Source organism: Salmo trutta, chromosome 33 (assembly GCF_901001165.1).
Source record: "Salmo trutta chromosome 33, fSalTru1.1, whole genome shotgun sequence".
NCBI classification, from domain to species: Eukaryota; Metazoa; Chordata; class Actinopteri; order Salmoniformes; family Salmonidae; genus Salmo; species Salmo trutta.
This window is the reverse complement of record NC_042989.1, coordinates 30,253,949-30,269,899: the sequence shown is the minus strand read 5'-3', so window position 1 is coordinate 30,269,899 and position 15,951 is coordinate 30,253,949. Positions and strand designations below refer to the sequence as shown.

At 40.7% G+C, this 15,951-nt stretch overlaps 1 protein-coding gene across 7 annotated transcripts in view; it reads left to right on the top strand.

Moving 5' to 3' along the window:
- Nucleotides 1-238: 238 nt before the first annotated feature.
- The window catches only part of LOC115172815 (kinesin-like protein KIF13B), a 74,315-nt gene continuing 58,602 nt past the window's right edge, over nucleotides 239-15,951 (top strand). The window contains exons 1-2 of one of the 7 annotated variants that reach the window (XM_029730594.1): nucleotides 239-343; nucleotides 1,045-1,405. In XM_029730594.1, the coding sequence (XP_029586454.1) occupies nucleotides 1,336-1,405 (70 nt within the window). In that variant the 5' untranslated portion in view covers nucleotides 239-343; nucleotides 1,045-1,335. Of the gene's footprint in view, nucleotides 1,406-15,951 lie in introns of all 7 variants that reach the window. The other 6 variants (XM_029730593.1, XM_029730590.1, XM_029730592.1 and 3 more) reach the window with 6 other exon arrangements.

Below are 15,951 nucleotides of genomic sequence, written 5' to 3'. Positions count from 1 at the left end.
CCATTATGGCCAGGGAGTCTGTCGGCCTTTCTTTCTACAATGTTCTTCAACGTTGCACTTTGAAATATAATGTATTTCACGTAAGAGAGAAACATTTAATTTATTTCAAGTGACAGATAACTAATCATGATACGACTGTTTTCGAAGACAAAAAAATCACGTTTCTTTCTGCAATGTTAATGCAGTGAAACTTTGCTCAAGATTTGTTACCGACCTTCCCTACCGGAAGGGGCGGGCACGAGGTTATCCCCGGTTTCTTTTTGTTATCCTTGGGTTGAGAGCTCGCGGACAGAACCGTCGGAATAGAACGCGGCGCTGAGACAGAGAGCTGTTCGGCAAACAGGTGGAAACATTGGCGAAGACAACGGAGACATTCATCTCAAACCACTTCTCCGTTCCGAACAAGAGTGTAATTTAAAACATGAAACAGTGCCGTTAGCCGGTAGATTGAGCCCTAGCACTTTCTTGTACCTACATGGCGAAGTTGAGTCCCTCGACCCAGCCCGTTAGCTGTTTGGCTAGCTATCCCGTTAGCATTATTAGCTATGTAGCTCGCTAACTAGCTCATTTTTGTCAGCCAAGGGGCTCGGTCGCAATGCAAATATATTTCGTTGTTTGCATATGGAAACTGTCATGGTATAAACTATTCAGTTATTAGGTATGCTTGTTGGGTGTGTCCTTTAATCAATAGTTGCTGTCATTCTGTTTGAAGACAGAAAATTGTTTTTTTCCGAGGGCAAGATGTCACAGGGTTAAATTAGTGGATCAAAACGATCATTTCGCTTGGTTAGCTCATAGCCAAGGTATCCATGAATATGCTATTTTACGCGTTAGCCGATGAACTATGAATTGAAATTGTTTAGCTGAGTTTTTAACGCTAACAGGTGAATGCCAAATGCATGTCTACATCGCAAAAACAACCGGCATTAGCGACTTAGTTTGCGGTACCAGCTAACGTGTGGACTCTTGTCTTGTGTGAAGCTCCTCAGAGTTATTGCTTGTTTTCAGCATTTATTGACGTATTTTCTGGATTTTATTTTACAGATTAAACCCCTCGGGACATGCATGATCTGGAGAATAGCTGTTTCTTGAAGATTTGCTGAAGGAGAGAATTCCCTCCAAGTAGCAAGCCATTGTGTGATGATGGAAAATGCAATATATGAGGACGAACCTTTGTAACTAACTTAGCTGGCTGACCAGGCAGTTGGCACCACATATCAAGGATTCTGGATGATTCTTCGACTGGAGTCCATTGGGGATCATTTATCTTTTGGAGAGGTCCTGTAACTTATCGCCGAGACAGTCGCATTGTCTGTCCGTCTGACAGTGGACACAATGGGGGAGACCAGTCTGAACGACTCGAATGTGAAGGTCGCAGTCCGTGTTCGTCCTATGAACAGGAGAGGTGAGTAGCATTTTCTGGCTTATCGCTTAAATTGATGACTTAACACTCGGCTCAGTTGTTGTGAAACGGGCCTAAAATCCACGGTACTAAATGGTTTTGGACACCCTGGCCCATAATACACAAACTAGCTGCCTATTCAAGAAGTTAATGTGATCGGCCTGAACATGTGTAGTCACCCTTTCATAACATAAGCCGCTATAATAAATGCACAGTGACGTGCCTCCAGTTAATGAATCTGTGCAATGATTTTTTCAATTATAATTCGGGCTATGAATGCCGCTCAGGGGAAAGAAATGACATTTTAGCCGTGTGCCTGGTCGAATTTAGCCGTGGGAGAACATAACTGGAAGAACAGGAGTCTATTGAGGCGGAAAATACTGTGTGTAGCTACAATGTAGCGGACCATGTCACGTGCCTTTTCACAGAGTGTAGAAATCGGTCACAAGACGGGGGAACTCGCTCTGGTAGCCTCCAACCAAAGAATGAAACAAGCCCAGGGCAGTATCAGTATGTATCCATTCAGACAGTTATATCCCAAACTACTCGTGTCCTTGTCCATTTTGATAGTAGCCCACTGTCTACGAATGAGTTGGATTCCCTCCAAAACAGATCATAGACTGAAGCCTCTTCTTTGAAGATAAACTGTAATAGATTTGCTAATAACCACATAAATCAGAACATAACATCATTTTCTCTTTCACACTGTTGATGGAACCTTAAGTTTGGTTTATGCGTCACTGACATCTCAATGTGTGCCCTGTGTTTTGGCAAGGCATCATATTTCTCTTTTAACCTTGGTGTGTGTGTGTGTGTGTGTGTGTGTGTGTGTGTGTGTCAGTCGGAGCTAGCTGGTCTCTGGCTGTGCTGGACAAAGGCAGGAAGGGAGTCAGTTTGAAAGGACTATTTGCTAGCTTTGCATAACTGACCATGTTCCCATGGCGGTAGAGGAGTTATTGAGAGGCTAGGCCTTCGAAGAACAGCCTCATCGGCTCCATCCCAGTCACAGCATAGACACGGCTTTTCCATTTCCACACTGATGTCATGCCCATTGTACCACCAACCAAGCCCAGTGCTGTTTCACTTACCGCATGGAAGAAAGCAAAAGTGCCAGTGGAACATTTGCTGGTACTGGAGAGAATCTGGTGAAAGATGAGATGAATACTCATCATTGCATTTTACCTCAGATATTTTTCTTCTATTTCCTTTGAGAAAAGGAAGATCTCAATGCTATTCCTGAAAGTCATTGAACAGTCATAACTGGTTATAACATGATTAGCAGGTGTATGAACACACCCACTGATCCGTACTACCAGTGAACTCTGTGTGGTCTTAACGTAGCCTTTGCTTAGAGCTGACGCTCATACCCATGTGATGATTCCCCTAACATGCGCACACACACTAGGGCTGTGACGGTAATGGCATTTTGGATGGCGTTAGTGGAATGAATATAACGGGCGTCCCCATTCAAGTTAATGATGGCATAACGGGTAGACTGGCGGCCGTTGCGAGGAGGTTGAAACCGGAAGTGTACCATAAATATGTGCTGTGATTTCTTGATTCAACTCGACTGACATTGCAAAAAATACATTCCATTGCATGAGCCAAATCAGTTAACACCATTTGAAATAGGGCTGGGTGGTATAGCTTATTTTACGATAAATCATTATTGATGCACGAACCCGCTTGGGTTTTTACTTTACCTTCTATAACAGTATTTGAATGTTTGTTAAATGTGACACGCCGTGTGTAATGTCAATTTTATAGTTTACTCTGCTACTTGAGTCATCTCTATCTGTATATGCTGCTTTCCACAGAGACCTTTCCCCTGCCACTCAAGGAGCACATTTGTTGTTCCTCGACCATGAGACACTTGTGTTCAGTCTGCATGGTCAATGCAGCACATGCAACAATTTTGTTGACAAAAATGCTGTTTTCATTTTGCTTCTTAATATAAATCCACTAGCGTTCTATAATTACACTAATAGTTTGTTTCTTACATTTGCAAACTGCTAATTTGTCTTAGCAACTTGGGCCTAAATCGGGGTTAGCCGCTAATACTAATCGCCAGAGGTGTGGACTCGAGTCACATGACTTGGACTCGAGTCAGACTCGATTCACAAATATGATGACTTGCAACTCGACTTCGACTTTAACACCAATGACTCGTGACTTAACTTGGACTTGAACCCTTTGACTCGAACTGACTTGATATCCTCCCCGAGTCCAAATATAAAAAATTATGCGATTTAAAAAAAAAAAAAAAAAAACAAAAAAAAAAGTGTGCAGCATATCAACTCTTCATTTAATGGATTACAGTTTGAATCGGACAGCAGCCAATCAAATTGTGCCAGCTGAGAAAAAGTTGTGCGTGGCAGTGCAGAGGAATGTCGGTGGTTGAATTCAGATAGATCCCTTGGAAAGATGATACCCAAAAATATTATTTTTGGATATAAAGACTACGCTGTAGTCAACAAAAAATGGATTGCAACTTGCAAAAGATGCAAGAAGAAAATTAGACGGAGGCACAACAACTTCCAACTTTGTTTGACATTTGAAGCTGCACAAAGAAAGGTAAGTCGTGGCTAATATAGCCGACAGCTATATATAACTTTGCTTGTGTAGCATGTAGGCTAACGTAACATTAAATCAATGAGCCTCCAGTCAGTCAGTGTGGGAACGTGATCATTGCACCCAAGATTGAGCTACAACTGGCTAGGCAGTAGGTAGCCTAAATCCTGCCTGATGTTACTGCTGTTCCTACTGTAACCACACAGAGAGGGTGTGTGTTAAGGTTGGGCGATTGTGTACAAGCCTACATTGCCCGATTGCGATAGTTGATCGCTATTGGGGGGGGGGTGTGTCTTTCTCATGGCTACCCATGTATTTCCATGGAAATATAATGTTTATTTGGAAAGTAATAAATATTTTTTTAAAGCATTCATGATTTGCATAAATGTAATATACTAACTATTACTCTTATGAAATATATGATATGAAATGGTATTACATTTGGTGAAGAGCACATTATGACATGTTTACAACTCAACTCAAAGTTTAGGACTTGAGACTTACTTGTAAAACAATGACTTGGTCCCACATCTGCTAATCGCTAGTTAGCTGGCTGGCTAGCTAATAAATGTACTGAGTCAGAGCAAACGTAACTAGCTATACAGCCTGATAATACCAGGGATGGTGCTACCTAAATCGGCATGTTTGTGCAGCAGTATCTTCTAAATCAAAGAGGAATACGCAAAGCATAAATATGTTAGCTACCTGAATTAGCTAAGAGAGAACTTTAAATGTTAGGCAACACTGACAACAATAACGCTTCCCTGATATTTTCATTCGTTGTAATGTCAAGCAACACTGTATTTTAAGTTCGCACTATTAAATTCTAACTATAGAAATAGAAGAAATTGAGGAAAATGCAGAATGTTTTGGGGGGTGTTTAAGTTGAACTGAACACACCTGATTCAAATCATCAAAGCCTGATGAGTTGATCATTTTAGTCATCTCTGTAGTGCTAGGGATGAAACAAAAATGTGTTCCCAGGATTGAGAACCGCTGGGTTATATGCATGATCCAATATTTTAACATAATTTAACCAATATGTTATTGGGCTCATTTCTGGAGGTGAAAATTATATTTTAGATGGTGTCAGCATCATTTTATTTTAAGTCATTTTGGAGTAGAATTTCCTTTTTAAAAGTCACCAGGATTGAGCTTCTCGGTCCTTCTACATAAAAATTCCTTGCTTACAGTTTCACATGCTTCGTAAACACCAGTGAAATACTTAGTGAAATTCTTACTTACGAGCCCTTCCCGACAACAATGCAGAGCGAAAAAAAAGAGATCTATAGAAAAATAATAACACAAGGAATAAATACAAAATGAGTAACGCTAATTTGGTTATATACACAGGGTACCAGTCGATGTGCAGGGGTACGAGGTAATTGAGGTAGAGTCAGTGCAAATGGATTAAATAAATAGTCTCATAAATCTACACACACACTACCCCATAATGACAAAGTGAAAACAAGTTTAGAAATTTTTGCAAATGTATTAAAAATAAAAAAAATAAAAATGCCTTTACCTAAATATTCAGACCCTTTGCTATGAGACTCAATTGAGATCAGGTGCATCCTGTTTCCATTGATCATCCTTGAGCTGTTTCTACAACTTGATTGGATTCCACCTGTGGTAAATTCAATTGATTGGACATGATTTGTAAAGGCACATACCTGTCAATATAAGTTCCACAGTTGACAGTGCATGTCAGAGCAGAAACCAAGCCAAGGTTGAAGGAATTGTCCATAGAGCTCAGATCTAGGGATCTGTGCCTAGATCTGGGTATCAAAACATTTCTGCAGCTTTGAAGGTCCCCTAGAACACAGTGGCCTCCATCATTCTTAAATGGAAGAAGTTTGGAACCACCAAGACTCTTCCTAGAGCTGACCGCCTAGCCAAACTGAGCAATCAGGGGAGAAGAGTCAGGATCGTGGGAAAGATGAACGGAGCAAAGTACAGAGAGATAAAAACTTGCTCCAGAGCGCTCAGGACTTCAGACTGGGGTGAAGGTTCACCTTCCAACAGGACAATGACCCTAACCACAAAGCCAAAACAATGCAGTAGTGGCTTTGGGAAAAGTCTCAATGTCCTTGAGTAGCCCATCCAGACCCCGAGCTTGAACCTGATCAAACATCTCTGGAGAGTTTTGAAAATAGCTGTGCAGCTACACTCCCCAATGGGAGAAGCTCCCCAAATACAGGTATGCCAAACTTGTAGCGTCATACCCAAGAAGACTTGAGGCTTTTCCTTCACTCCGCGGTCCAACTCATCCCAAACCATATCAATTGGGTTGAGGTTGGGTGATTGTGGAGGCCAAGTCATCTGATGAAGCACTCCATCACTGTCCTTGGTCAAATATCCCTTACACAGCCTGGAGGTATTTTGGGTCATTCTCCTGTGGAAAAACAAATGATAGTCCTACTAAGCACAAACCAAATGGGATGGCGTATCGCTGCAGAATGCTGTGGTAGCCATGCTGGTTAAGTGTGCCTTGAATTCTAAATAAATCACAAGCAGTGTCACCAGCAAAGCACCATCACACCACCACCTCCATGCTTCATGGTGGGAACCACACATGCGATGATCATCCGTTCACCTACTCTGCGTCTCACAAAGACACGGTGGTTGGAACCAAAAATCTTCAATTTGGACTCATCAGACCAAAGGACAGATTTCCACCGATCTCTAATGTCCATTTCTCGTGTTGGCCCAAGCAAGTCTTCTTATTATTGGTGTCCTTTTAGTAGTGGTTTCTTTCCAGCAATTCGACCATGAAGGCCTGATTCACGCAGTCTCCTCTGAACAGTTGATGTTGTGATGTCTGTTACTTGAACTCTGAAGCATTTATTTGGCCTGTAATTTCTGAGGCTGGTAACTCTAATGAACTTATCCTCTGCAGCAGAGGTAACTCTGGGTCTTCCTTTCCTGTGGCGATCCTCATGAGAGCCAGTTTCATCATTGCGCTTGATGGTGTTTGCGACTGCACTCGACAAAACTTTAAACGTTTTTGAAATGTTACGTGTTGACCTTAATGTCTTAATGTGCTTATTTGAGCTGTTCTTGCCATAATATGGACTTGGTCTTTTACCAAATAGGGCTATCTTCTGTATACCACCCCTACCTTGTCACAACACAACTGATTGGCTCAAACACATTTAAGAAGGAAATAAGTTAATTTGTGTAACTTAACAAGATGCACCTGTTAATTGAAATGCATTCCAGGTGACTACCTCATGAACATTTAACATTTACATTTAAGTCATTTAGCAGACGCTCTTATCCAGAGCGACTTACAAATTGGTTGATCACATCACACCAGAGAAGCTTTAGCCATTCAAACTTCCCCGCCAGTTCGTTGTGAACACAAGAGTAAGGTGCTTCTTTTCTCAAATATATATCATATGTCTAATTTGCATAAATATTGTGATTGAATGACAGCTGTGAGGATTATGGAATCAGAATGAAATCCTCTGTCCAAACTTTTGACTGCGACTGTATATTACCCTTAGTACTGTACATTCACTCTTAATTAATTCTGATAATTCCTAATCTACAATGTTTTGCTTTGGTTACGGTCATTTATTTGAATTCAATATTATTCTTCCAGCCTTCCTGTTCTCATTGTCAGAGTGGACTCATTGTTTGCAGAGTGCACAGCCTATGCTACACTAGTGAGAAACATGTTTTGATTCATTTCATTCCATTTACAAGTTCTGTCAATTTAGTCATTGTCTTTTGTTTGGAGCGCTCCTGTCAATGTTGATTAATGACATGCTTGTGTGCAAATGTAGGCATATAAATGTGCCCATTTGGGGAAATGATAGTGTTTCTGATTGGCTAAACGCACCACCACTAATGACCTGTGGAGCTTCTTAGAGTAATGTTGTCTTCACTTCAAACAGCAAGCAAACAGTATTTTGTACATCCATTGAGAATCACAATAGTTCCTCAATGTATTTGAAAAATATTTCCAGCTCTTTCCCTTTCGATAACCACTCAGCGTGAAAGGAAAAAATGTCATGCTCTGATCCAGTGGAAACGTCATAAAATAGACCTACCCGATTTACTTCTTATCAGCGCTTGACTTGGACTGAAATAGGTTTCGGTACTCATTTTGGGTGCTGGTACTGTTTATATTTAGGTGCAGGACCTCCACAATACTTTTGAGCTAATATTCTATAAAAGGAACAGGAGCTCAAGCAGTAGAACATTTTGGTTTGCCTGTACTCCGCTCCGGGTTAGCTCTTGCCGAAGTCAAGCACTGCTTCTTATCCTTTGCGCAAATAGCCTACATCTGTGTCTGTCCCGTGCTCATTGGTGCAGGAAACTCTGAGGGCCAAGAATATTTGATACAATGTTGGAAGTTCACTGGCATATGAAAACCATAACTGGTTTTGAGAACTGAGAGAACAGAACACGTTCTCATTTACAGCAATGACCTGGGGGATAGTTACAGGGGAGAGGAGGGGGATGAATGAGCCAATTGTAAGATGGGGATGATTAGCTGACTGTGATGGTATGAGGGACAGCTTGGGAATTTAGCCAGGACACCGGGGTTAACACCCCTACTCTGACCTTGAGTCAGGACACCCGTTTAACATATAATCCGAAAGACGACACAGGGCAGTGCCACCCTGCATCACTGCCCTGGGGCATTGGGATATTTTTTAGACCGGAGGAAAGAGTGCCTCCTACTGGCCCTCCAACACCACTTCCAGCAGCATCTGGTCTCCCATCCAGGGACTGACCAGGACCAACCCTGCTTAGCTTCAGAAGCAAGCCAGCAGTGTGATGCAGGGTGGCAATTGAAATGAGGAAGCTGAATGTGGAAAGGGATTGGCCCATATTTAGGCTAGCAGTACAGCTGGATAGCCCAATAACCAATGCTGCTATTATTCGGCCTCTAGATGCACCGCTAGGCTACACTAGCTACCATGTACTAACTGACAGGGCCTTAGCCAAAATCATTGTGCATTCAATGTGGCCGTAGAACAGTTTGGGAGTTCAGCAAAGGATATATCATGGGATCTCTTTTATTTAATGGGATTTCTTTTTATTCTCTTTCCAGTTTGGCTAAAGTAACATTATTTCTTCATGGTCATTGATCAGGCATGTTTCCCTTGTGGGAATTGAACTCGCAAACTTGGTTTTTGCGACAGTCAGCACCATCTTCCAATCAAGTAAGTAGTACTGAGCCATTTGACTGAGCCTGAGTGGTGCAAGTGATGGCTGTTGTCTCCAAGGCCAAGTGGTGAGTCATGGTTTGGCATCAGAGGGTCAGGGTCAAAGTGTGGTTGAGTCAATGTCCCACATCACATGAGGTATTTGTGTGAGGAGGAGTAATGGTTTCAGACACTTTGTTCTACAGTTATTGATTGAGTTACAGCTCAACTCTCAAGAGAAAAGGCAACAAGCCAGGGCCTAGGCTACCCAGCACCGGCCACCAATCACTTAACAAAGGTTTCTGCCAAGACTAAATAGCCTCTTATACATAGCATATACAGTGCATTCGGAAAGTATTCAGACCTTGACTTTTTCCACATTTTGTTACGTTGCAGCCTTCTTCTAAAACGGATTAAATCGTTTTTTCTCCTCGTCAATTTACACACAATACCCCATAATGACAAAGCAAAAATAGTTTTTTATATACTTTCGCTAATTTTATAACCCTGGTTAAATCACATTTACATAATTGTTCCGACACTTCACTCAGTACTTTGTTGAAGCACCTTTGACAGCGATTACAGCGTTGAGTCTTCTTGGGTATTTGGGGAGTTTCGCCCTATGGGACTCCCAATCATGGCCCGTTGTGATACAGCCTGGAATCTAACCAGGTCCTGTAGTGACGCCTCTAGCACTGAGATGCAGTGCATTAGACCACTGCGCCACTCGGGAGCAGCGGTGGGTTATGTAATTAATATTAGAATACTAATAATAATATATGGGTAAATCCATTTTAATTCAATCACTTTTTGACATCACCCCTTTCTGATTTGAATGAAATCTTCCATGCATATTTGCCCATTGTAGAAGTGCTCAGAAAGGGTATTTTTGGACCAAAACATTTGACAAAACATTTGAGATAAAGGTGCTCAACGTTGACCCATTTTGCATACCCCACCATACCACGAAAACATGGTAAAAAATGTTTTTCATGAAAATAGTATCTTTTTTACTTTTAACCATCCATTATCTAAAAATATGTGAACTCAGATTTTATTCATATTCGAATATGTTATAGCTTAGACCCTATTTTACATCATCTAAGGTTTTTTGTGTTGTGCCCACAATCGGTTGAGACACAACATGCTCTTGAATACGTATGTCATGATTCGTCTGATAATTTAACTTTCAAATGGTACCACATATGGTTGATGGTCCACACATCGGAAAATGTTGACTAAAATGGGAATATCTGTTTTAAGTTATACTGTCAATCCTCCATAGGAAACATATTGATAGCATATAAATATTAGAATAGAATAGACATTACTATTTAAGTTGACATTCACCATTTGGTGGACCGGATGTCATCTTTCTGGTAGTAATTAGCATTTAACATTTCAATTTCAATGGTGTACCAGCTAAATTGCATTGGTCTGAATGGATAGGTTTGTTCTATGAATTATATTTCTATGAAATGACACCCACCCAATATTCAAGTTAATGTCACATGCACAAATACAATGAAATGCCTTACTTGCAAGCTCTCACCCCAACAATGCAGTAATCAATAACAATGTAATACTAAAAAAAACAAGGGAGACCAAAATCACACAAGATATAGAAATAAGAAGAACACTAAGTAAGCATACTATATACAGAGTTAGTTCCAGTATCATATTTACAATGTGCAGGTATACTAGATAGAGGTAGATATGTACAGGGGTAAGGTGAATAGGCACCAGGATATAGAGTGCATTCGGAAAGTATTCAGAACCAATTACTTTTTCCACATTTTTGTTACAGTACAGCCTTAATCAATTTTAGAATACATCGGTTTTTCCTCATCAATCTACACACTATCACATAATGACAAAGCAAAAACTGCTTTTTTGAAATTTTTGCAAATGTATTTAAAATCTAAAACTGAAATGACATTTACATACAGTACCAGTAGTCAAAAGTTTGGACACCTACTCATTCCAGGGTTTTTCTTTATTTTCACTATTTTCTACATTGTAGAATAATAGTGAATACATCAAAACTATGAAATAACACATATGGAATCATGTAGTAACCAAAAAAATGTTTAAACAAATCAAAATGTATTTTATATTTGAGATTCTTCAATGTAGCCACCCTTTGCCTTGATGACAGCTTTGCACACTCTTGGCATTCTCTCAACCAGCTTCATGAGGTAGTCACCTGGAATGCATTGTTAATTTGTGGAATTTCTTTACTTAACTTGTTATGACTAGGGGGCAGTATTTTCACGGCCAGATAAAAAACATACCCGATTTAATCTGATTATTACTCCTGCCCAGAAACTAGAATATGCATATAATTATTAGCTTTGGATAGAAAACACTCCAAAGTTTCTAAAACTGTTTGAATGGTGTCTGTGAGTATAACAGAACTCATTTGGCAGGCCAAAACCTGAGAAGATTCCAAACAGGAAGCGCCCTCTCTGACCATTTCTTGGCCTTCTTGATCATCTCTATCCAAAACAGGGGATCTCTGCTGTAACGTGACATTTTCTAATGCTCACATAGGCTCTCAGAAGGCGCCAGAACGTTGAATGATGACTTTGCAGGCCATGGCTGAAAAACAGTAGCGCATTTAGTAAGTGGTCGATCTGAGAACAATGAGACTTGTGCGCGCATGCACGAGACGACTCCATGTTTTCATTTTCAGTCTTTGAACGAAAACAACGACTCCCGGTCTGAATATTATCGCTTTTTTACGAGAAAAATCGCATAAAAATTGATTTTAAACAGCGTTTGACATGCTTAGAAGTACGGTAATGGAATATTTTGAAATGTTTTGTCACGAAACGCGCCGGGCGCGTCACCCTTCGTTACCCTTCGGATAGTGTCTTGAACGCACAAGAAAACGCCGCTGTTGGAACATAACTATGGATTATTTGGGACCAAACCAACATTTGTTATTGAAGTAGAAGTTTGGTGAAGGCTAAACTTGCTGGGTGTCTAAATAGCTAGCCCTGTGATGCCGGGCTATCTACTTAGAATATTGCAAAATGTGCTTTCCCCGAAAAGCTATTTTAAAATCGGACATATCGAGTGCATAGAGGAGTTCTGTATCTATAATTCTTAAAATAATTTATGTTTTTTGTGAACGTTTATCGTGAGTAATTTAGTAAATTGTTAGTAAATTCGCCGGAAGTTTGCGGGGGGTATGCTAGTTCTGAATGTCACATGCTAATGTAAAAAGCTGGTTTTTGATATAAATATGAACTTGATTGAACAAAACATGCATGTATTGTATAACATAATGTCCTAGGTGTGTCATCTGATGAAGATCATCAAAGGTTAGTGCTGCATTTAGCTGTCTTCTGGGTTTTTGTGACATTATATGCTAGCTTGAAAAATGGCTGTCTGATTATTTCTGGCTGGGTACTCTGCTGACATAATCTAATGTTTTGCTTTCGTTGTAAAGCCTTTTTGAAATCGGACAGTGTGGTTAGATTAACGAGAGTCTTGTCTTTAAAATGCTGTAAAATAGTCATATGTTTGAGAAATTGAAGTAATAGCATTTCTAAGGTATTTGAATATCTCGCCACAGGATTCAACTGGCTGTTACGTAGGTGGGACGATTTGGATCCACCTACCCTAGAGAGGTTAAAGCATTTGAGCTAATCAGTTGTGTTATGACAAGGTAGGGGTGGTATACAGAAGATAGCCCTATTTGGTAAAAGACAAAGTCCATATTATGTCAAGAACAGCTCAAATAAGCAAAGAGAAATGATAGTCTAGTACTTTAAGACATTAAGGTCAGTCAATCCGGAAAATTTCAAGAACTTTGAAAGTTTCTTCAGGTGCAGTCGCAAAAACCATCAAGCGCAATGTTGAAACTGTTTCTCATGAGAACCGCCACAGGAAAGGAAGACCCAGAATTACTTCTGCTGCAGAGGATAAGTTCATTAGAGTTATCAGCCTCAGAAATTGCAGCCCAAATAAATGTGTCTGTTACTTGAAGTCTGGGAAGCATCTCAATATCAACTGTTCAGATTAGACTGTGTGAATCATCCCTTCATGGTCGAATTGCTGCAAAGAAACCACTACTAAAGGACACCAATAAGAAGAGACTTGCTTGTGCCAAGAAACATGAGCAATGGACATTAGCCTGGTGGAAATCTGTCCTTTTGTTCTGATGATTCCAAATTTGAGATTTTTGTTTCCAACGGCCGTGTCTTTGTGAGACGTAGAGTATGATCTCCGTATGTGTGATTCCCACCATGAAGCATGGAGGGTGAGGTGTGATGGTGCTTTGCTGGTGATTTATTTAGAATTCAAGGCACACTTAACCAGCATGGCTACCACAGCATTCTGCAGCGATACACCATCCCATCTGGTTTGCGCTTAATTATTATAATAATTTTTTTACCTTTATTTAACTACAAGTCAATTAAGAACAAATTCTTATTTACATTGATGGCCTAGGAACAGTGGGTTAACTTCCTTGTTCATGGGCAGAACGACAGATTTATACCTTGTCAGCTCGGGGATTCAATCTAGCAACCTTTCGGTTACTGGTCCAACGCTCTAACCACTAGGCTACCTGCTGCACCGCTTAGTGGGACGATCACTTGTTTTTCAACAGGACAATGACCCAAAACACACCTCCAGGCTGTGTAATAGCTATTTGACCAAGGAGGAGAGTGATGGTGTGCTGCATCAGATGACCTGGCCTCCACAATCACCTGACCTCAACCCAATTGATATGGTTTGGAATGAGTTAGACCGCAGAGGAAAGGAAAAGCAGCCAACAAGGGCTCAGCATATGTGGGAACTCCTTCAAGACTGTTGGAAAAGCATTGCAGAGCAGCGCACAATTGGCCCAGCGTCGTCTGGGTTTGGCCGGGGTAGTCCGTCATTGTAAATAAGAATTTGTTCTTAACTGACTTTCCTAGTTAAAGGAAAAAAAGAGAAAGCTGGTTTAGGTTTGTTTAACACTTTTTTTTGTTGTTGTTGTTGTTACTACATGATTCCATGTGTTATTTCATGGTTTTGATGTCTTCACTAGTATTCTACAATGTAGGAAATAGTAAAAATAAAGAAACCCATGAATGAGTAGGTGTGTCCAAACTTTTGACTGGTACTGTAAGTGTTCAGACCCTTTACTCAGTTCTTTGTTGAAGCATCTTTGGCAGAAATTAGTCACAAGTCTTCTTGGGTATGACGCTACAAGCTTGGCACACCTGTATTTGGGGAGTTTCTCCCATTTTTCTCTGCAGATCCTCTCAAGCTCTGTCAGGTTGGATGGGGAGCGTTGCTGCACAGCTATTTTCAGGTCTCTCCAGAGATGTTAGATCGGGTTCAAGTCCGGGCTCTGGCTGGGCCTCTCAAGGACATTCAGAAACTTGTCCCGAAGCCGCTCCTGCTTTGATTTGGCTTTGTGCTTAGTGTCGTTGTCCTGTTGGAAGGTGAACCTTTCGCCCCATTCTGAGGTCCCGAGGGCCCTGGAGCAGGTTTTCATCAAGGATCTCTCTGTACTTTGCTCCATTCATCTTTCCCTCAATCCTGACTAGTCTCCCAGTCCCTGCTGCTGAAAAATATCCCTACAGCATGATGCTGCCACCACCATGCTTCCCTGTAGAAATAGTGCCAGGTTTCCTCCAGATGTGATGCTCGGCATTCAGGTCAAGGAGTTCAGTCTTGGTTTCTTCAGACCAGAGAAACTTGTTTCTCATGGTCTGAGAGTCCTTTAGTTGCCTTTTGGCAAACTCCAAGCGGGCTGTCATGCCTTTTTACTGAGTAGTCACGTCCATCTGGTCATTCTACCATAAAGGCCTGATTAGTGGAGTGCTGCAAAGATGGTTGTCCTTCTGGAAGGTTCTCCCATCTCCACAGAGGAACTCTGAAGCTCTGTATTTTACACAATGTTGCAAGTTCGCTAGCTTCGGGCCAGACCCAAGTTAATAGTTGATACAATGTTTCAAGTTTGTTACAGACAGACCATGTGTAGCCAATGTGATATGTAGGATATTTATTTAATCAGGATATTTTCTACCTGCAGGCTGCAATGTTTTTATTTGTTGGATTTATGGAGGCTATTTTTACATAGTTGGCAATAGAAGTAACTTTTTTGTTTGTATGATTTAGATTTGGATAGAATTTTGATTAACCACATGACAATTATTTTGAGAGATGAAGATGTTTATTATAAATTTAAATGAAAATGTGCATGTGAAAACCATAACTGGCACGCAGATAGGTAGAAATGGGAAGATTAAATTGGCATTCCACATGAAAGGTTTCGGACTCCTCATGTAGCCTATTATCTGCAACTTCAGGAGTGTAATGGCAGAATCTGGAGCGAGAGGAGAATAGTTGGGTCAGGTTACGCTTTTTTTCTTCTGGTTATCTAGATCTCTGGCGCCATCTTGAGGCATTTGTCATATTTCATCAAACGGTAAGCTTTAAGCATCAGACAAGCTCAATGCATATAGTTGATTTTATTAAAGCACTTAGGGTGTGTCTATATGTAAAAATACACATTTAAAAATAGACCAATAAATTGGTCGAAAGAACAGACTTTCGGTCACCCAATATTTTTTTAAGTTGGGGACAGACCTAATGGAAGGTTTTATTTTAAGTCATAGGAGATGCTGTCAAAAAGTGATTGAATTCAAATGCCATTCAGAAGACGCTTTTATCCGAAGTGACTTAGTCATGTGTGCATAAATTTTTTGCATGAGTGGCCCTGGGAATCGAACCCACAATTCTGCCGTTGCAGTCACCATGCTCTACCAACTGAGCCATTCAGGTCCACAATGTAATCAGTAAACAGTGTAT